At 38.5% G+C, this 20816-nt stretch overlaps 2 protein-coding genes across 4 annotated transcripts; both read right to left on the reverse strand.

Moving 5' to 3' along the window:
* Positions 1-4496, reverse strand: LOC131325794 (uncharacterized). The gene is made up of 3 exons (XM_058358277.1): positions 4109-4496; positions 3329-3511; positions 1-391 (listed from the first exon to the last, which is right to left on the reverse strand). Exons 2-3 carry the CDS (start codon positions 3485-3487, stop codon positions 224-226), a joined length of 327 nt encoding a protein of 108 aa, XP_058214260.1. The 5' UTR covers positions 3488-3511; positions 4109-4496; the 3' UTR covers positions 1-223.
* A 1796-nt stretch (positions 4497-6292) lies between these two features.
* On the reverse strand, positions 6293-11555 carry LOC131325319 (NAC domain-containing protein 40-like). Of its 3 annotated transcripts, XM_058357694.1 has the most exons (5): positions 11185-11555; positions 8141-8394; positions 7509-7808; positions 6604-6989; positions 6293-6452 (listed from the first exon to the last, which is right to left on the reverse strand). In XM_058357694.1, the coding sequence occupies exons 1-5, from the start codon at positions 11354-11356 to the stop codon at positions 6362-6364; spliced, it is 1203 nt and encodes a 400-aa protein (XP_058213677.1). In that variant the 5' UTR covers positions 11357-11555; the 3' UTR covers positions 6293-6361. The 3 variants fall into 3 exon arrangements, with proteins under 3 accessions (XP_058213677.1, XP_058213529.1, XP_058213607.1); XM_058357546.1 differs by having other exon boundaries at positions 6293-6989; positions 11185-11550; XM_058357624.1 differs by having other exon boundaries at positions 6293-6986; positions 11185-11548.
* Positions 11556-20816: the final 9261 nt, after the last annotated feature.

Genomic DNA, 20816 nt, shown 5'->3' on the forward strand with positions numbered 1-20816 from the left:
TTGAGGCAATTTGGTAGGACTTCCACTGGAAACTGTGAATCATACATACATGGCCACTGACAGGGAGTACTGGTCTTTTGATACCGTGAGTAGTTACAATTAACAGGAAATCTTGAAACTTGAACGTATAAGCTGCAAATACAAACAAAGGCAGAGAAACCAATAGTCATATACTACTGGGAACATACCATAAAGAATGGTAAGGGAATTTTTGCAGTCCCTTCTAGTCCTCCAGAATCTGTTGCCGTTCAAGCTCGATAATATGTTCGGTCAAAGCGCTTACACTGCCTTTTGCTGTCTCGTTATTGCTCCGGCATTGAAGCAATTGTTCCCGAAGACTCCGGACAAGCTCGGTGAGTCTCTGAATGTTCTTTTCTTGTGATAAGATGATCTGCATATCCACCAAAATGCAATATATCTTACAAAGCACAAAAGAAAGCCACGATGAAAATTAAATTAAAGGTTCTATTTCACATACCCAAGCAGAATATGATATATATATATATATATATATATATATATATATATATATATATATATATATATATATATATATATATCTCAATAAAAACTACCAACTTCTATCAGCATTGACATCACATATGTATTATTAGTTAGAAAAATAAATTCTCTACTGTTTGACCTGCACCCGAAAAAAACAAGCTTGTTTACGACGACTCCCATTTTTTTTGGATAGCATGCTTTTGTATCAGGTTCAAAAACCATTCTATCCCTCAAAATAAAAATTCTAGGTACATAATTAGGGATTGTCAACGTGACTTGAGGCTCACAATATAACTAGGGGTGGACTCCAACCTCCCATACCTTGAAACTCACTGCACTCTAGGGATTTATTATGCAAGAAGCTTCACTTCCACGCTTCTTTTAAGTCTCTGTTCAACCCCAAGCAAACTTCAAAAGATAACTATTAGCCCACTGAACGTGTGCTGACAAATGGTCTACCTGGTTTGGCCTCTTTTTTGATGTGTGTAATCCCAAAGCAGTAGAGGCAATTGGTCTACCATATCTTTTAGACAATTACCCACAGAATTCCAAGTAAAGTACTGCTTGAATATGTTCTTAAGGGTAGTAATGCATGGAATTGTGATGTGTCATTTCCGAGGGTATGGCATGTAGGATACCAAATCTACAACTGAGATACTCTGTGATGAAATTGGCTACTGCTGACTGCTAGAGCTGCTGAGAGGTATAACTTCATGTAGCATCTATGATCCTGATGGGACTGCGGGATGGAGGATTAACAGGACCGTTTAAGTCCATTACATGAGGTGACCATGGTGCTCCTAGTATTATTCTGAAACCGCAAACAACAATAACAGAGATTTCTATAGTTTTCAAAAACCCAAGGATGGTCCATCCAATTAATAATCCGATTTTTCCTCAACAGCGATAAGGGGCCAAAATTTTTAATCTACCCGATTGAATTACTTCTTTTTTTCCAAAGATGACCCTATTGAATTACTTGAAGATGCAGATATTCAGAAAGAACTATCCCAAAAATCTTACATCGTAAGTTTAGTTCCAAAAGATACCATCTAAAGGAGTACACCCTCCGATCCATTATATTTGTCCATCTATGAGAGTTGTGCCTTTGATCGGATCAACCAATACTATATTTCTCATGAATAAGTTTTCCAAATTTATACAACCAATCAAAAGATCTACATTAGTTCCTTTAATTGTGGTAAGAAATTTGAAAAAACATTCATGATAACACATTATCTATTAATCTGAGTTCAAGGCATGATGTGGAAAATGGATAAACAAAATGAAATGGACGGAGTATTGTAGAAAGAAAACAAGGGAAAACTAAGGAAGGGTCCTTCAACTATTCAAAACAACAAATCCAAGAACTATTACCATTAAACAAAAGGGAATGAAAAGTGATGGAAAAAATAAAAGACGCAGGGGTCAGTGGGGGAAAGATATCCCTTGGCACAAGTATTAGAAAAGGATTAATGCTATAAAACATGGTGCTAACTAGTAAAGGACCAAGTGTCTTTGGGCTTGTAATGTTGTAGTGGTGGGCCTATAGACAATACCAAAGGCTTAATATTGCTTTCGAAAAGACTTAACAAGGATCATCACTTGAAGAGATTATGTGTATATCCTACAAAGCCACCCACAGAACACAAGAACATGATTATTGTAAATGAGGCATAAGCTTCTTAAGAGACTGCATAGGAGGTCTGCCGAAAATGCCACAGCGTGTCAAAACTCATCCCATAACAATTTTTTTCCTCTGTATTCTACTAAATCTTATCCCATTTGCGGGGGTACTAGTTTAGATTTGTTCTTTGGAGTTGACACTGAACATCTGCAAAGCTTCGAATTCCTAGTCTTTGGAAATTGCAGCACGTATTATATAACAAGTTGTAGTATTGCACCACTCTGATGCTTCCTTGAAGCCTTATTAAAGTAGTATGAACTAGAATCATTAGCAGTTTAGCACCATATATTTCCTGCAAAGGATAATACTACAACAGATTCCAAAGACAAGTGATATACAAAGTACATCTCTGATTCATGACACTTTCACATAACAAAAACATACATCAAATTGGTTGGAAAAAACTGCCTAAGGGGTTGCATTATGAAATCAGCAGCCAATCAGTGACACAATGCTGAGTGCTGACCAACCATGTTACATGGACTGTTCAAAATATACGTTAAGTACTCCATGTTGTGGATGCTTATGTAAGGGTGTGTGATACGTGTCCAACACCCATATCCAATTTAGGCACTCGATCCTCTGTTTTCTGATACTTGAAAAAAGATTCTTGGATTCGCTAGACAATAAAGATTTTTAATGTTCCACATGGACAGAAAAAGGAAATATCCTTCTAAACCCATTGATTTCAAGGATATTTAGAGTAATCTATTACAATAGATGATGGAAATAAGTATTCAGGATCTTTCCCTATACACCCCTACTTTTGGGGCGCATTTCCAATATCTCCAAATTACAGTTTAGGATGGTTAGACACTTGGACATGCACCCGATACACATACTCGAGTCCGTGTAGCATGGCTGAAAAAGTGATCAAACATATAATACGAATTATACAATTTTCAAGCCCCATTAATGAGCTTCATATTTTAGCATGATCCAAAATGCCATGACTTGGGTTTTCATGGCCTCCATTAAATTTTTAGTCCTTTACAAGATAACACATTTGTTTTCAAAGTTGGGCTTCCACAGTTCGACATGCCAAACTACGGCAAACCCGAAAAATCGATTAAAAAGCATTCGATGCAATTTCAAGTCAACCAAGTGAAACTAATACGAGAATGAAGATCTAATCACCTTCTCTTTAACAGCTTCTTCCCTACTGGAAATTTGTTGTTGCTTCTGAGAAACACTAGGACTCGCCTCAATATCACTCACAAGCGGTTGCTTCCACTCAAATTGGGAGGTAATTATGAGTATAATCAACAGAAAAACAAGCAACATCGGCCTCGACATCTTTACAGTTTCCTCTCACAACACCTGGCCAAAAAATTCACAAAAATCAAAGAAAGTACACTAACCACATTTCACACTTCACCACTCAAATTCCTCACAGCGCCACAGTACATTTCACACACAACCGAAACCCTAAAGATTTTAAATTTTCCAAATTTTGAACAAAAAAAAAGTGGGTTCACTTGTGTTGTTTGTTAAGGCTCATGAACAAGCTCAAGTTCGACTCACACCTAAGCAAACTCGGCTCATCAAATTTTCACTGAGTTCTAGTTCGGCTCGAGTTCGTTTGTTCTAACGTTCGGCTTAATTCGGCTCGTTTGCAGCCCTACACACTTCACGACTCAACTTCCTTACAGCGCCACAAAGTACAATTCACACACAACCGAAACCCTAAAGATTTATATTTTCCAAATTTTGAACCCAAAATAAAGTGGGTTCACTTGTTTTGTTCTTTTTGCAACGAAATTCCAATTCTTTATGTAAACAGAAAGTAGAAAATTAACAATTTCACTAAACGGAGCCTTTGAAACAGACGAATACGAGTATGAAACCCTACATGCTCTGTTTGCTAGCTCTGGAAATGAATTGAAGTAAATAAAAATGGCGAGAATATGAATTTACCCAAAAGGAGGTCGAAATTCGAGAGAATTATAGATCCAAACTCAAGGCGAACAGCATCTGATCAATCACGCGTCCAAGGCACAACTTCTTTGCTTTGGGTTTTGGCGGTGTGCGACTTTGATGAACAGAACAGAACCCTAATCGGAACTCGGAAGGAGTCTCTCTGTGTTTAGGGCTTCGAAAGTGGTAGATGGTTGTGGAGTTGATTAGGACCAATTTTAGGAGGGAGAGTAATGGCGTAAATGGACGAAAGGTGGATATTAACAGAGCGAGGAGAGAGACAAAAGTTACATGGGAGAAAAGGGTTGCTCACGAAGAATTTACTCTCTCTCTCTCTCTCTCTCTCTCTCTCTCTTCTCTCTCTTTGGAACTCAAGGTAAAGAAAGGTAAATTTTAAATTTTCCTTTCATTCTTTGGGTAGACGAGGAAGAGAGAATAAAATAAAAATTTTAAGTTTAGTAAATAATAATTTTTCCTTCCATTATCCTCTCATTTTCCTTCCCTTTTTCTAAGATAATGGAAAATGATGGTAGTAATTCACATTCCCTTTTTACTACTACAATTCACACATTTTTATTTTGTCCATATCCACTTGAATTTACCATATTGTTCTTTTAATAAAACACATCTAAGAGCAACATGGTAAATCCATGTGGTTAAAAAAAATTTCAAAAAAAAAGTGTGAATTGTAAAAAGGGATGTGAAAATCATTCCCTTTTTTCACTTAGTATAAAAAGAAGGATCCTTTTATTTCATGCGACGATTTCAATTTAAAATGACAGCGAATAATTATTATTCTCTTCCAAACAGGGCCGGCTAAAGGGGTAGGCCAGGGAAGCACGTGCTTCGGGCCCCCAAAAAATGATAAAAACGAGGGCCCCCAAAATTCTAGAATCCCTATATATATGTGTGTATATGGCCCAAATTTTTTATTCTGCATTGAGCATCCTTTACACAAAATAGGCCCAATTGAAATTTAGGAGCCACAAAATAGGCCCAAACGGTAGAATTACTTATTAGAAACACTGGGACGATCAAAAAAAAAAAACCGCCTGAGGAGTTGAGGACTATGGAGGCTTAATTAGTACGTTTGCAGCAAAAAGTACGAGAAGACTAATTTTCAAATGATGAATTTTAAGATATTGTAATAGTTGCATTTTTTTTTGGATAATATGCTTCTATTTCGTAATGGTAAATATTTTGTAATGGTTTTTTTATGAGACTTTTTGTAGACCACTTTTGTATGAAAAATATAGGGAGGTCTTATTCAAGAGATTTGCTTCCGGCCTCCAAAACTTATGAGCCGATCCTGCTTCCAAAGCACTGTCACATGGTGCTTTAATGGTCTTTTCCACCACATGTGTGAATCACACACCTTTTCTTTTGGTTCGATGACAAATTATCCATGCCAGGACCAGAGGATTCACAAGAGATTTTTCTCTTGCAGCCTGGCCTCAAAAAGTTGCCAAATTTCAAATTTAAGTGTGACTCGCATACTTCTCATTTGGTGGTGTCACCCGAACTAATATGTGATGGAGAAAAAAGATATTGTGCGGTGCTCCGGCAAGTAATAATCACTTGGTGTTAGTGTTGCTAAGCTTTGTTTAGCAGATTTTTCTTTTTCTTGAAAAAGGGAAGTTATTTTCTACTTTGACATCTTGAAAGTTCAAAAAATAGCTAAACAAGAGGTTAATTATTGCGGATCAAAAAAAAAGAGGTTAATTATTGAGTGCCCCCTTCTCCTACCCAATCCCAATGTGTGATGAAGAAGGGACTTGAACACCACGTGGTAATGACCGAGAGCTTGAATAATTTTTCAAATAAGAGGTGGAGAAAGACTGGCTTTCTCTCTCTTGGCACTGTTTCCAATAAGTTATCTCAAAGTTAAACTCAAAAACTGATTGGGTGAAATACAGTTTCTTTTGTACGTACAGTTTGTACAGCTAAAATCATTACTACTATACTTGCCTACTTGGTAGTACTTTAATGTTTGTATTGCCCAATTTCATCAGTCTTAGACTCTAATCCAATACAACTATTTTGCAGCTTGGCCGCCAACTCAACTTCCATCCAATAGGTTGACCAAATTTGCCACATTGGCACGCACGCGCACACACACATAAGAATGACTAGTTTGTACACCCACAAATCTGACTTGAATCCCTTCAGTAAAAATCCTAAGAATGATATATCAACACCTTCTTATTCACCCTCAATATGTACAATGTTCTGAGAAACAAGCCCCCCTACTATTCACATTGGCTGCTTCTCATAATAAGTAAGCATATTTAAACTTCTTGACTCGCGACGGTACCCCCAACAAAGACACAAACAGACCAACAAGGTTAGTATGGAGGCGAAGACTGCAGACAGATGACGACCATACTATTCACATTGGCTTCTTCTCATAATAAGCAAGCATATTTGAACTTCTTGACTCACGACGGTACCCCTCGCGACGGTACCCCCAATAAAGACACAGACAGACCAACAAGGTTAGTATGGCGGCGAAGACTGCAGACAGACGACGACAATCGACTCTTCGGTTTAAAACTAAGCCCAACAAACAGCTTGGCGGTTGCTCTGAGTTTGGACGGAGAAACTCCTCAACAGAGTAGCCATTGCTTGCTTCAACCTCCGGCTCAACATGGTAGTTTTCTTGTTTTTGCTGCCCCAATCTGATTCTTCGGTTTGCTTTGCCTTCGAGAGGAAGGACATGTAATGGGTTTGATTGTGTTGGCTGCTGAAGCCACTTCTCGTTCTGGGTTTTCTCTGCACCTATTGGTAAGATATCAGGAGTTGGAGGCCGTATAGGTTTTCCAAGGTCGATAATATCATCTTTCAGTATCTCAGCAAAACAATCGTCGTCATCCAAGCCCTGCTATTTAAAGAACAAAATAACTCAAGAGCCATTACTATTTATGGTATCAAAGCAAAAGTTGAGGCAAATGGTGCCCTTAGTAAAAGCTATGTGCATTTCAAAATTGCACATAGCTGGCGAAATGAAAGCTGGTAGATTGTTGAAATTCAGGTGGGGTGTATGTGTCAAAATGGCGGGCTCGTCTAATTTTCGTTTTAAGGATTCATAGACAACCCAATATTGTCATGTTGTTGGGCATATGCTGTCTATTTTCTTGAATAAGTGGTGTTTACAAGGTGTCTTAGGGCATTTTGTGCAGAAGTGTCCAGCTAGATATATTGGAATCCCGGACCCTTTATCCAGTGTATCCAAGAATCGGGTATCCAACATGGGTACTTTGCACATTTAACATAGCATGGAATCCGGTGAACAGGTTATGATAGGTTACAAAGAAGCTATTACTCTAAAAGTTGGATTCCCCAACGTCTAAGACTCTAAGTTACGTCTAAAAGAACAAAACAAGAAGAAAAAGTAACCAACCTGGTGGCTGGAGGAACCAAGGTGAGAGAACTCATTTGCTAGTTCCCAATCAGATTCAGAACCCGGATCATTTTGTTGCTCAACTGAATGAGAATCATAACTGCCGCTGCACTCTTTTGAACAACTTTCAACTGCCTTGGCTTTTTCCAATAAGTCTAATTGTTCAACGCCAACTTCAGACAGTGTAACATCACTACTGTTCTCAGTTGATAACTGCCTTTGATTTGAAGAATCTTGCCTTGGACTCTCATTCAATCGGAAATCGGGGTTCTTTCGAATTCGACAAACAACCATAGAATCCTACCAATACACAAGGCCAGACTTCGTAAAATAACTTAAACATCCGTCATTCAATTTTCGTAAGCAAGTGCAGCCATGTTAAGAAAGAACATACGATGATGTCGACGAAAACTTTGATAGCTAAAAAATGGTCACTGCCATAATGTTAAGAAAGAGAGAACTAAAATGACTAAACATGATGCCCAACGGACAGCAGTGGCCAATCACGTTGGTAGCAAACTATCAGCTTAAGGATATTAACGGCATCAAGACAAGCTTCCAGAAGACTTGCACTTCATAAAATAATTCAAGTCAGCTAAGAATCAGTATATCCAGAAGTAAAACATAATCACCTGAGAATTTCCACTCATACAATACTCATGCATGATCCATTCTGTCCGCTCCCCTTTTGGTGCTCGACCTGTATGGAACACCAAAGTTCTTTTTGTGCCGATCGCATTAGAACCTGACTTCACATTGCGTTCTTTCCCAGTAGCTTTCCAGTACCCAGATTCCGTTGCCCTCTTGTTTTGTGAGCCATGGGGGTACTTTCTCCCACGAGAAGAAAAGAAGAACCACTCATTCTCTGAGTGAAAAACAGATTTGGCTGGCAAACCATAAACATCGAAATCAATCTTACAACACCAGTTTATTAAAATGAAGCATGTGAATCAGAAGTCGAGATTGATATAATGATATGTGCTACAAAAGTTCACAAACAAGTAAATGTATCATTATGTATGTGCTTGCCTTAATGAACCTTCTGCCCAAAAAACAATACGATAGAAGTGTCAACATATACTTGCACAAAAATTGTTGTCAACTGGTTATCATAATATGAAGATTTGTTGCTTTGGGACACCACTTAACAATTATTGTCCAACTAGCTGGCTAGCTAAGGGGCTCGGGCACTGAGACACCAATCCTAAAAGATAGACATTCATAACTCAATGCCTAGATTGTTAAGAAACACGATCTTTGTTCGAGACTGACAAAAAGATTGTACACTCTGAAATACCTATGTATAGATGCACAGGGCATTTATTTGACCAATTATATATCGTAGTATGCAAATTTGTTGCTGTTAGGACTCCTCTCTATGGAAAACAAAAAGATTTTACTGACCTAAAATCCTAGTACTCCCTATTTTCATTCAAGAGGTCATGTAATAGATTACAACACCATGAAAAACACACAGCCCGCTCCAACCTTTGAGTTGGGTGTTCAAGTGAACATCCTAAAATAATACTCCCTCCGTCCCGGTTGTTTGTCCTCTTTTTGACTTTTTGAGAGCGTTTGACCTCTTAAAGAATTGGCTATAATTTTCAATTCGTAATGTTTTTAATATGCAATATAGATCTTGTTTGATAGATCTCAATTAGTTTTATTATAGAAAATCTTCAAAATCATAAAAAATATTATAAAATGTAAGATATAAGTATATTTTTGAAAGGCACGTATTTCGACAATTGGACAAACAAATTGGGACGAAGGGAGTAATTTTTTTTGAATTTTACTAGTAATATTATTTTAGGATGTATTTGAACACTCAATCCTATATGTGAACAAACATCAATTCAAATAATTTAGAGTTGGACACCTAATACATTAGACCAAACAAGGTACATATTCCGAATGACATAAATTTTTTTTAAAAAAAGAGAGAGAAAGAAAAGAATGATCTATTGATATCGCTATCATGCTCTCTCGTTTCTTTCTGAATTATAAACGACAATTGACTCTACATGTTCAAAAAGAAAAGAATATGTCTACAACCCACAATCTTCTCCAAAACAAATGGTAGTAGATCTACGCGCTAGTTTCAAAATGTAAAATTTCATCAAGAACAATTGCAAAACCTTAAGTATTTTTATGTTTTTTCATCGCACAATGTGTACTTATTTATGAAATTTCGTATACGTACTGCAAGTCAATAGATTTACGACAAGGAAAATGCTTAAGACAGTCGATTGGGTTGTTGTTAATATTTAAAAAGTGTACTGAAATAAATGAAAAGTGTATAAAGGGTTTGTGAAAGCAGAAATGTTACACACACAGCAAAAGTGCACAGATTTTGTGCACAGATTTTTTGTGGGGCCCACTACGGGTCCCACACAAATAATCCAAGCCGTTCATTAAATGTAAAACATTTTTTCAAGGGCCTTCGCAAAAAATCAGCTTAATCCAACACCTATAAATGCTCGATTCAATCATCTAACTTTTCATTATCCTGAAATTCGAATGAAAAGTTAAATGATTGAATCAAGCACCTATGAGTATCGGATTGAGCTGATTTTTCACGGGGGCCCTTGAAAAAATGTTTTACATTTAATGAACGGCTCGGATTATTTGTGTGGGACCCGTAGTGGGCCCCCAAAAAAATCTGTTCACTTTTGCTGTGTGTGTAGCATTGCTGTTGTGAAAGTGTATTGTAAAGTATAAACTGTCCACCGGAGTGGGGTTTTTTTTTTTTTGGGTCTTTTTATTTGCTTATTGACAGCCGAGAAGGACACGTCCCTTTCGGTTATGGGGTCAAGCCGAAAAACACCAGCTTTATAATATATATATATATATACACACACTATTATTTTTTTTTTGATAATAAAGGTGTTTCGGCCAACTTACACGCACTTCGGACTAATTCTTATAACCCTTCTCATAGCTGTTTCATATGGTTACGCGTGGGATGAGGTGGCTCTCAGAATTGGTGGTAAAGAAAATCGAAACTGAAATGTTAGGATGATGAAGTAAACACTAAGTGTCACCCCATTGACCCCAAGACCACTTGGCCAACATTGATTATGCTTTCGGATAAACTGGCCGTAAAAAAATACTCCATCCGTCCCAATTTACTTGTCATTTTTTGAAATTCGTGTCACTTTTCAATTAATTATATCTTCTAATTTATAATGTTTTAAGTGATTTCGAAAACATTGAATTACTCCCTCCGTTTCAAATTCTTTGTTCGGTCTGCAAAACGGAATGTTAAAATAATATAATTTTTGCAAGAAAAAATTAAAAGTTTTTCGACAACTTACTAGATAACTTAGTAGATATCAATGACTATTTTTAATTTGTGAAAAAAGTTTGAATTTTTTCTTCAAAAAATTGAATTATTTTTAACACTCCATTTTGCGGACCATTTTGCAGACCGGACAAAGAATTTGAAACTGAGAGAGTATAAAACAAATCGAGATCTATCAAACAAGATGCATATTATATATAAAATTCATTATTATTTAAAGATATAACTAGTTTGTTTTTTAATTCAGTTAAAATAGAACTGTAACAAATAAATTGGGACAAGGAAATAATAAAATTCAATGTCAACGGCATAACGAAGCATTTTGGAAAGAGAAACCTCAACAAAAGAATACGACTAAAGTGGATGTCTAACCTGGTAGGTCCCAAGGCTCGTATTTACAGATCTCGACCTCGGGAATAACCTCGACGCACTTGTCAGAGCCTTCGATCTTCTTCTTCAGGTAATACGATATCAATTCCTCGTCCGTCGGCGAGAATCGAAACCCCGGGAACATCGACGGCGCCGCGATCGTCGATATATCCATCGCCCTCGGCCTCTCACCCAACTCTCTCCGCAATAATTAATCACGCACCCTCCCTCCCTCCCTCTCTCCCTCTCTCTCTCTCTCTGTCTATACATACTTGTACAGATATACATACAGATTTCTCTCACTTGAAGAATGGAATTACGTGAAGATTCCTGAAGTGTATAAGAGGTCGGTGCTTTGTTTTGTTCTCTCTCTTACTTTCCGTGGGGAAAAAATGACCCGCGGTGCGCGCGGATTTCGAAATGGGGGAAGGTATTCTCTGCGGTCACAAATCACGACTTTCACAGTGCAATCCAAGAGTTCCGGTCCCACCACATTCATCGTAAAAGAATAAATGACCTGTCTTGTAAAATAATAAGATATAAGGCTCCGTTTCGAAACGATAAATAAGTATTTATTTTTTAAGAATGTAATTTCAAGCCTAAAAATTATATGTTTATGCAAATAATTTTTCTATCAATATGGATCTTATTTGATAGATCTCACTGATATCTTTAATACAATACAAAAAAATTGAAAATTATTTTTCATTTGAATTATTTTTGAGTTTAAAAATATGAAATAAATATTTGTTTTTTAAGAAGGTATTCTGGAACGGAACCTTAAAAAATACTCCTACTAACAGGAATCTTAGCGAAACAAAGCCTAAGAATTGCAAACATACTTCTGTCTCTAATTTCCCCCCATTTTTGGGGCACGTGTCCTTTTTCAATTATACTTATTTTTTAATTGGTAGTAATAGTTTTTATTATCTTAGAAAATAAATTCTATCTAATAAGGTCCATGTTGTATTAAAAAAACATTATACATTTGAAAAGATAAGTAATTATTTGAGATCGGAAATGTGATTAGATCGTTTAGATTGTAGAGCTCGACGAAGGGATCATCTTTGTGAAGAAAAACAAGCTATACATGTCGATAATGCCAATGCAAATGACCTTTGTGCCGATTTTGTTTTGTCTGCTCTGCAGCATGTGTTTTTCCCTTGATGAAGGAAAGAAATTAGGTGCCCGAGAGGCATTTTGGTGGATAAAAAAGAAAAGAAAAGAAATTAGGTTTCTTCTTTAGATGTGTTAATATTTTCCAGCATTTTACACACGGAATTTTCCTTATAAACCAAACCGAGCCTTAAGTCCCAATCAATTGGGATTGGTCATATGAATTTGTTTTTTCTATTTAGCTCTATCGAGGATTTCGTGTTTCATAATATCAAGTGAACCTAGATCCTTACGCACTACTGCTTCTAAGGTTAATTTTCGCTCGACCTCTCCACTTAGTGTTATCACCTACCGTAAGCATATAACTCCTCCTAATTACTGCATCAACGGGTCTACGATAGACATGACCAAACTACCTAAGTTTATGTTCTCTCTAAAGGGGAATTGAATCGGTAGAAAAATCCTTGCTCACAATACAACTTATATAGAAAATTATGTATACAAGGAAGATACGATGTTTACAAATCAATACAAGAAAGGAAGGAGTAAAATCAGGAGAGAAATAAGCAATGTGCTAGTATCCTGCAGTTTACCAATTTGCACTTGATTAGTGGTTGAATTTCAGCCTGGTGTTAAGTTATTTCCTTTCTTTTCTGAACATGTATCTTCTTCATTAGGCTCCCTCACGCTTGGTGGGGGAAGAGGCTACAAACCAAGTTTGACCCGCAAATCATGAAACGAAGCTCGGGGCAGGGGCTTGGTGAAAATGTCAGCCAACTGATTCTTGGAAGATACATATTGAGTACCAAGTGAACCGAGGGCAACTTTCTAACGAACAAAGTGATAATCCAGTTCGATATGCTTTGTTCGTGCATGGAAAACGGGATTAATGGTCATGTGTTAGGCGCTGATGTTGTCGCAAAATAAAGTTGCAGGTTGAGATACAGATACTCCGAGATCTCGTAAGATAAAAGAAATCCAAGTTAACTCAGCTGCAGTGCAAGCCATAGCCCGATATTCGGCCTTTGCACTAGATCGAGCAACCGTTGCTTGCTTTTTAGCACTCTAGGATAAGCAATTATCCCCCAAAAATGTGCAAAAACCAGTTGTAGGGCGTCGTGTTGATGGACACCCTGCCCAATCCGAGTCAGAAAAGGCATACAATTCAAGGGGACTATTTTTGAGGATTTTAAGGCCATATCCAATCATCCCTTTAACATATCTAAGAACTCTCTTCATGGCTTGAAAGTGAGCAATGGATGGCTGTTTCATATGTTGACATATCATATTAACAGAGAATGAAAGGTCCGGTCTAGTCATCGTGAGGTATTGAAGAGCTCCAGCTAGACTTCGAAAATGTGTTGGATCATGAAAAGGATTAGTGAGGCCATGTTGTGATGAAACCTTTGAAACCATGGGTGTAAAGATTGGTTTACAAGAAGCCATATTGGCGCGCTCTAGTAGATCACGAGCATACTTACTTTGATGTGTGGTGGACTTCAATCCCAAGAAAATAATGAAGAGGTCCAAGGTCTTTCATTGCGAATTTGCGACTCAAAATCTCAATAAGAGACTCAATTTGAGAAGTTGAGTCACCTGTAACAATGATATCATCAACATAAAGCAAAAGTATTAGTACCCCAAAATTGGATTTGCTCACAAACAACGATGGGTCTGCCATGCTGCAACAAAAACCAAGGCTTAACAAAAAGGAGCTAAATTTATCAAATCAAGCACGTGATGCTTGCTTTAGACCATACAAGGAACGTTTCAAGAGACAAACATGGGACGGTTTGGAGAGGTTGACGAACCCTGGTGGTTGTTCCATGTACACAGGAATCGGAAGGTCGCCATGTAAAAAGGCATTCTTCATGTCTAATTGCCGAATGTGCCAGCCTTTCACGGTTGCAACAGTAAGCACAGTTCGAATACTTCCAGGTTTCACCACTGGACTGAAAGTTTCCAAAAAATCAAGCACAGTTCGAATACTTCCTGGTTTCACCACTGGACTGAAAGTTTCCAAAAAATCAATCCCTTCTTTTTGATTGTATCCTTTAGCAACAAGGCGCGCCTTTAATCTTTCCAAACTTCCATCAGACTTTAGCTTAGTCTTGAATACCCAACGAGAACCAATCACATTCATATCAAATGTTAGTGGAACTAAATCCCAGGTATCATTTTCAGCAAGGGCATCTAATTCTTCCTTCATGGTTGCATACCAACCAGAATGATTTAGAGCTGACCGAATATTTTTTGGTTCTAAGGGAACATCAGACTTGATGTGGGTAAGAAGAGCATACTTGGGGTTTGGTTTAAAGATTTGGTTTTTGGCTTTTGTTATCATTTGGTGTGGATTGGTTGAAGGGGTTGGTAAAGGGTTTATGACTGGTGTTGGGTCAATACTGAAATTTGAGGTTTGAGGTGATGAGTGGTTGGTGTCTTCAGATATGTTGGGCACAATGCTATCTGGTTCAATCTCATACTCAAATTGATCATGACATGGAGGAGGAGATGTAAATATATTTGGATTTTGTTCAGCTTCTAGAGCAGGTGGGTCTAGGATGGGTTCAGATTGCAAAGCTAAAGGATTGGGATTAATTAAATTAGAATCAAGATTTCTTGGATCAGGGAACATCATTTGGGTTCTTGTGAACGGTTCATGACCACAAGAAACGGCAAAATCATTTTGTGTAGCTTGTACCCAATCAGTAAATGTGGCAAGATCACCTTCATCTGCGGCTGCAACAAACAAATCAGCAGGTTTCTTGAAGGGAAACAAAATCTCATGAAAAACCACATGTCGAGATATAAAAATCCGACCCGTTGGAGTATATAAGCACCTGTATCCTTTGTGTTTTTCGCTGTAACCAAGGAAAACACAAGGCAGGGATTTGGGTTCAAACTTGTTCTTTGCATTCTAGGAGACAAGGAAAACATCTACTGCCAAATACTCGCAAGCTGGAGTAATCTGGTTCTTTACTAAACAAAAGTGAGAAAAGTGATTTCATCTTTAATTTTTCTGATGGTGTTCGATTAATGAGAAATACCGAAGTCATGAAAGCATCAACCCAATACTTCATCGGGACATTGGCATGAAAAAGCAATGCTAAACCATGCTCCACCACATGTCGATGTTTTCGCTCAACTACACCATTCTGTTCTGGAGTCTTTGGACATGACATCTGGTGCAGTATGCCATTTTCTGATAAATGCATGAGAAACTTGGACTTTTGAAACTCTCCTTCGCCGTCTGATTGAAAATTTTTGATTTTTTTCTCAAATGGACGTTCTACCATTTTTTGAAACAAGAGAAAGTATTGGAAAAAATCTGATTTTCTCCTTAACGGATACAGCCATGCATACCGAGAAAAGTCATCAACAAAGAGAACAAAGTAACGAAAATGTTGAACAGATCGGACTGGGGCAGGTCCCCACAAGTCACAGTGCACTTTAACAAGAGGCTCCATTGAAAAACTTTGAGAGAGAGAAAATGACATCTTATGACTTTTACTTAGTTCACAACTAGAACAAATATGAGGTTTTGCATTCCATGCATTAACCTTGATCATATTTTTGTTATTTAGATAACTAACGACTTTAGCTTGCGGATGCCCAAGTCGTTGATGCCACACATCTTCTGAAGTAGTACGGAATCTAGCAGAAAATAAGGCTTGCTTTTTCGTTCCATCCAACACATACAAGCCACCTTTTTTATTCCCTTTTGCCATCACTTGGTTGGTTTTCTGATCCTTAACAACAAAACCATCAGATGTGAATTCAAAGTAGCAAGGTAAATCAGAGGTTAATTGAGAAACTGATAATAAGTTCTTTTTTATATTTGGAACAAGCAATACGTCATTATGCTTAACAGGTAATTGAGCATCACCAATGTGTGTTATCTTAAGTTTCTCACCATTACCTACCATCACATAATCTCTCCCCGTATAAGAAGTGAGGTTGATGAGTTTATCATGGTTACCTGTCATGTGGTATTCCATGAGGTTGATAAGCATGATTAAAACACTGCGAGCAATGAAGTGCATCATACCCCCATTTGTCACAGATTTGGCATATAATAGCTCCTCCACGGCGATTTTCCTGCGGCTTACTTTTCCCTTGGGGTGATTCAGTTGTAACATGAGGTTTTCTTGGTCCAACTTGTGGACTGGTTTGGACAAAACCTTTCCCTCTTGAGGAGAAGTTCTGATATTGTCCATTTTGTGTGTTTCCTCTCTGGTTCCAACTCCTGTTCCGTCCACCATTAAATCAAGGACCGCCACCATTCTGCTGATGACCCACAAATGCCATGGTATGCAATGGTTCTTCCTTGAAAATCTTCTTGTTACGCAACTCGTGGTTGTGTAACATGGGAATCAAATCATTGAACGACGGCATAGGTGATTTCAACATGGTAGTAGTAAAATTATCATATTTAGGTCCAAGACCATGCAATAATTGGAAAACTTTATTTTTATCCGAAACATATTTCCCAGTGGCATTCAATTCATCACAAATTGTTTTGAATGAACGAATATATTCAGAAATGGTTCGACCATCTTTAGTCAAACTTTAAAGTGAACAATTGAGTTCAAACTCCCGTGTTTGAGAGTCCTGAGCGAATGAAGTGTGGAGTGCGTTTCATACCTCTCGTGATGTGATGAGACCAACGACCAGCCCCAAAACTTCCTCGGATAGAGTACTGGTGATCCAAGCCTTCACCAATCTGTCCGTCTTCACCCACGCCTGAAAGTCAGGATTTAGAGCTTTCTCTTTCTCGGTAGAATTTTGTAAGTAACGACTCGGCATTGTATAGACACCCCAATCTGGGCTTCCAGATTAGTTTACTTACGATTTTTGATTCCCCAATGATGAAGTGGATGAAGAACACCCTAGGAATGATAGCGTGTTTGAGCTTTGAGAGTTTGCAAAACCCTTGAACCTAACCTAGTCTAAGCCACTTCAAAAAATCAAAAACCCTACTGATGCGCGCCAGGGCGCACCATCGCACGCCCGACTCACACCATCGCGCGACAGAGCGCCAGGGCGCACCATCGCGCGACAGACTCACTCTGTCGCGCGACGGTCCAACCTACCACCAACCTTTCTGAAGGAGGACAGTTGACCACCAATGCAACTTCAGCCAGACCTCGTGGACTGCCTGAACTCCTTTGTTTCCAATCAGATTCACCCCCTCTCCCTATTTATACCCCCATGGGTCTTTCATTTAAAGGGTTCCAAAAATTGAAAGGTTAAGCACAAGCTCTAGTGCTTTTCTTCCAAATTCACATTCCTCAAAACACTTAAACACCTCAATCAAGCCTCAAACACATCAAAGCTCAACACCTTTCAAACTCAAAAACCAAAGGTATAGCTTACCTTTGTTCTATTTTCTAGTCTGATCTCTGAGGGGGGCTGGCAGGGCCAAGGCTGGTAATTAATACCAGTTCTGGTCCTAAAGCTGGCAAGGTTTCAAAAACCGTCATGGTAGGAACCAGCACGCGATGGTCTCACTCTCTCGCGCGACACTCCGGTGCTGCATGCAATGGACCGCGTGGGGATTGGTGTCCTACTGTTTCATGCTTTATTTTGTATATAGATCACTGTTAAGCATGTTAAAAACCAGTTTACTGCTTTCCTTTGTTAGAAATTGCTAGTCGTAGTTCAATTTGCATGTCTTCTATTTTGGAGTACCCTTGGGATCATTTTGGACCTGTCCCAGAACCCAGAAATGTGTAAACCAAACACTGGTCTGCGCCAGGGCGCACCATCGCGAGCCAGACTAGCTCCATCGCGCGACAGTGCGCCAGGGCGCACCATCGCGCGCCAGACTCACTGCGTCGCGCGATAGAGCGCCAGGGCGCACCCTCGCGCGCCAGACTGACTCTGTCGCGCGATAGTATGCCTCTGACCAGTGAGTGGCCTTGCACGGGTAGCTCGGCCTTAGGCCATTATTTTGTCCCCACACTGTTTATGGGGTGTTTTATTAATTTGTAGGGCTTTACAGCCTTTAAACTGTATATTATACTGCTTATAACTGCGTGGTTTGTCCTGGGTGTGCACTGGTCCTTCCAGAGCCCAGATGGTTTGAGAATAAGAGCTGTGGGTTTTGAGCTCACCGGCGCGCGCATGTCTTGGAGTTGTGCGCGCAGGAGTGAACAGCATGCAGTGACTTGTTCAATGTATGCTGGTTTCTTCCTGCGCACGTCACTCCAAAACAGGGGCCTTCCAGTTTGTTTAAACTCCCACAGCAGTCTGTTCTCATCCTATACTAATTGCTCATCCGTGCTATCTTTTCACATCTTGCAAACTGTTACAGTTTTAATCCCCGATTAACTGTTCCCCGCCCTAATTGGCTAAAAATTGATTAATAAAACAGAATCGCAAACAAACATTTTTCGCAAATGCCAAGTAGAGACCAATCTCCGGATTAGGCAAGAGGGGTGCCATAAAATCCTTCCCCTCTCGTAACCTGGCTCCCGAACCCATATGGTTATGACGGACTGGTTCAAACAGCGCGACAAGTGCTTCGAAATACGGTTCCTTGGGTGTCGGACCTTCAAACCCGAGTGGCGACTTTGTATTTTGCGAGCGCTTGCTTCCCCGCTCGCGCTCCCTCGATCTGGGCCCTTGCATTTTGGAATCCGAAAATTCCAAGGGCACGCTGCCCACACATTGGTTCTCCTCTATCAACAAAGCCTAAAACATCTTGACTTTCAATCAATGAGAGAATCTGTGTTCTCCAGAGCAAGTAATTGGTTTCGGTAGCGAAGTGAGACTAAATTTGCCACATTAATCTGACAAGGATACCCCTGGTTTTTAATTATGACTTAAGTTAATTATGTGTTGTGCTTTAGGCTTATTATATGAGTTATTGGCCTAATTTGCTAGTTAAATATATTTGAAACACAAGTCAGCACATGTCACACTTGCATCTAATAACTTTTCTGTTAGCCTAATAAAACAAAACGAGAGAACTTCTACACTATTCTTTCCTTTGTCTATCTTTCATCGTTGAGAGAGAGAGAGAGAGGGAGAGAACCGAGCAGCAAAAAGAAGGGAAAAAAATTGGGGAAAAAACTTTATTTTGCTTAGAATTGAAGATTTAACTTGGTAATACATGTTTCTTTTACTTGATTCCATGATTTGTATGTTAAATTTCATATCTTAGGGACTAAATTCATGCTTTAGATGTTTGATTTAAGTTGAATTTGAGTTTTAGGGTTGAATTCTTAAGGAACTCAAGAACCTAACTTGAGATCCCTTAGATTGAGTGTTTAAAACCTGTTTTGGTGCATGAATTTGATGTTTTTGTAGTAGCTCTTCTATATCTATGAGTTTGAGCATGATTAATGAGGTTTTGATGCAAGTTAGAAGAGGTTTGGAGGGGTTTAACAGTTGAAAATCGCAAGAAGAACAAGAGGAAATTTTCTGAAAATTTGCAGATTTGAGAAATTTGTATTTGTCCTGATTTTGTGGATTTTTTTTTTGGGCAGTTCCTAGCTTCAAAAATTATGAGATTTTTATTGAGAGTTCCTCTATGAGTCTTCTATCTATGATAAAAATTTCGGAATCATATTCAAAGTATTGAATTCTGTAAAAATTCGTGACCTTGCAGCGCGCAGTTTCGGACTGTGTTGACTGCACAGACACGTGTTGGGGAAACGGTCATAATTTTGAGCTCGGGCGATGAAATTGCGATCCAATTTCTGATTTTGAAACTAGACTCATAGACCTAAAAAAAATGCATGAAGATTGTGTCTTAGTTATTCTTGTACAAAGTCAGTTTTTGCGTTAAAGTTTATGGAACTGCAGATTTTATGACTATTTTCTTGAGGCTAGCTATCTAACTTCATATGTTTTCCTTAGGACCTTATGTTCATAAAGATAGGATTGTTTAGCATCTTCTAATCATTTCTTTTATTGCCTAATCGTTTTAGGAAGTTCGGGTGGTTCGTAAAGCCGAGGTGAGTGATTTAATACCTAAACACATGATTTTGAACTTGTTTTCCTTATTGAGCTTATTTGAACATGTTTTATAAATGGTGTACTCCATGGATACCAATGGAAGGTGGACCTATTTGCGAATTTATTTAATGACATTCCCAACGTCCGATCTTGCTAGGGGATGGCTTAATGGCTAGCAAGGGTGTTTGAGGTTGGTGTGTATTTTGGGATAGTGCATAGACATCTGGCTTATCCACTACCGGAGACGCCCGGTAGCTTTTGAATTTTGAATAGCGAAATGTGCATTATATTTGGCTTATGGATTTGAATTCTTTGTTTTGAAATATTATCAAATTATTTTGCATTGTTCATGGAAGGCATGTGAGTTAAATATTAATCATTCACATGAGCTTTGGCTTATGGATTTTCTTTTCCACCTTTTAGGAAGCGATGCGTAGGGTGGCGTGGTGTTTACTTTTGGGACGTGTTGTATTTTTTGAAAACTTGTAGAAAGGAAGTTATGCTTGTAGACACTTAGCTTTATACATGGTTTGTTAGCTTTTGAGTTTGTATGT

Source organism: Rhododendron vialii, chromosome 1a (assembly GCF_030253575.1).
Source record: "Rhododendron vialii isolate Sample 1 chromosome 1a, ASM3025357v1".
Taxonomy (NCBI): domain Eukaryota; kingdom Viridiplantae; phylum Streptophyta; class Magnoliopsida; order Ericales; family Ericaceae; genus Rhododendron; species Rhododendron vialii.

Bases quoted from the DNA above. Each gene is read 5' to 3' on its own strand.
- LOC131325794 (XM_058358277.1), bottom strand. From the start codon at position 3,487: ATGTCGAGGCCGATGTTGCTTGTTTTTCTGTTGATTATACTCATAATT. The intron at 392-3,328 runs GTGATTAGATCT...GTGGATATGCAG, and splicing joins AAGAAGCTGTTAAAGAGAAG to ATCATCTTATCACAAGAAAA.
- LOC131325319 (XM_058357546.1), bottom strand. From the start codon at position 11,356: ATGGATATATCGACGATCGCGGCGCCGTCGATGTTCCCGGGGTTTCGA. The intron at 7,809-8,140 runs GTGATTATGTTT...GTGTATTGGTAG, and splicing joins GTATGAGTGGAAATTCTCAG to GATTCTATGGTTGTTTGTCG. The intron at 6,990-7,508 runs GTTGGTTACTTT...TTCTTTAAATAG, and splicing joins TTGGTTCCTCCAGCCACCAG to CAGGGCTTGGATGACGACGA.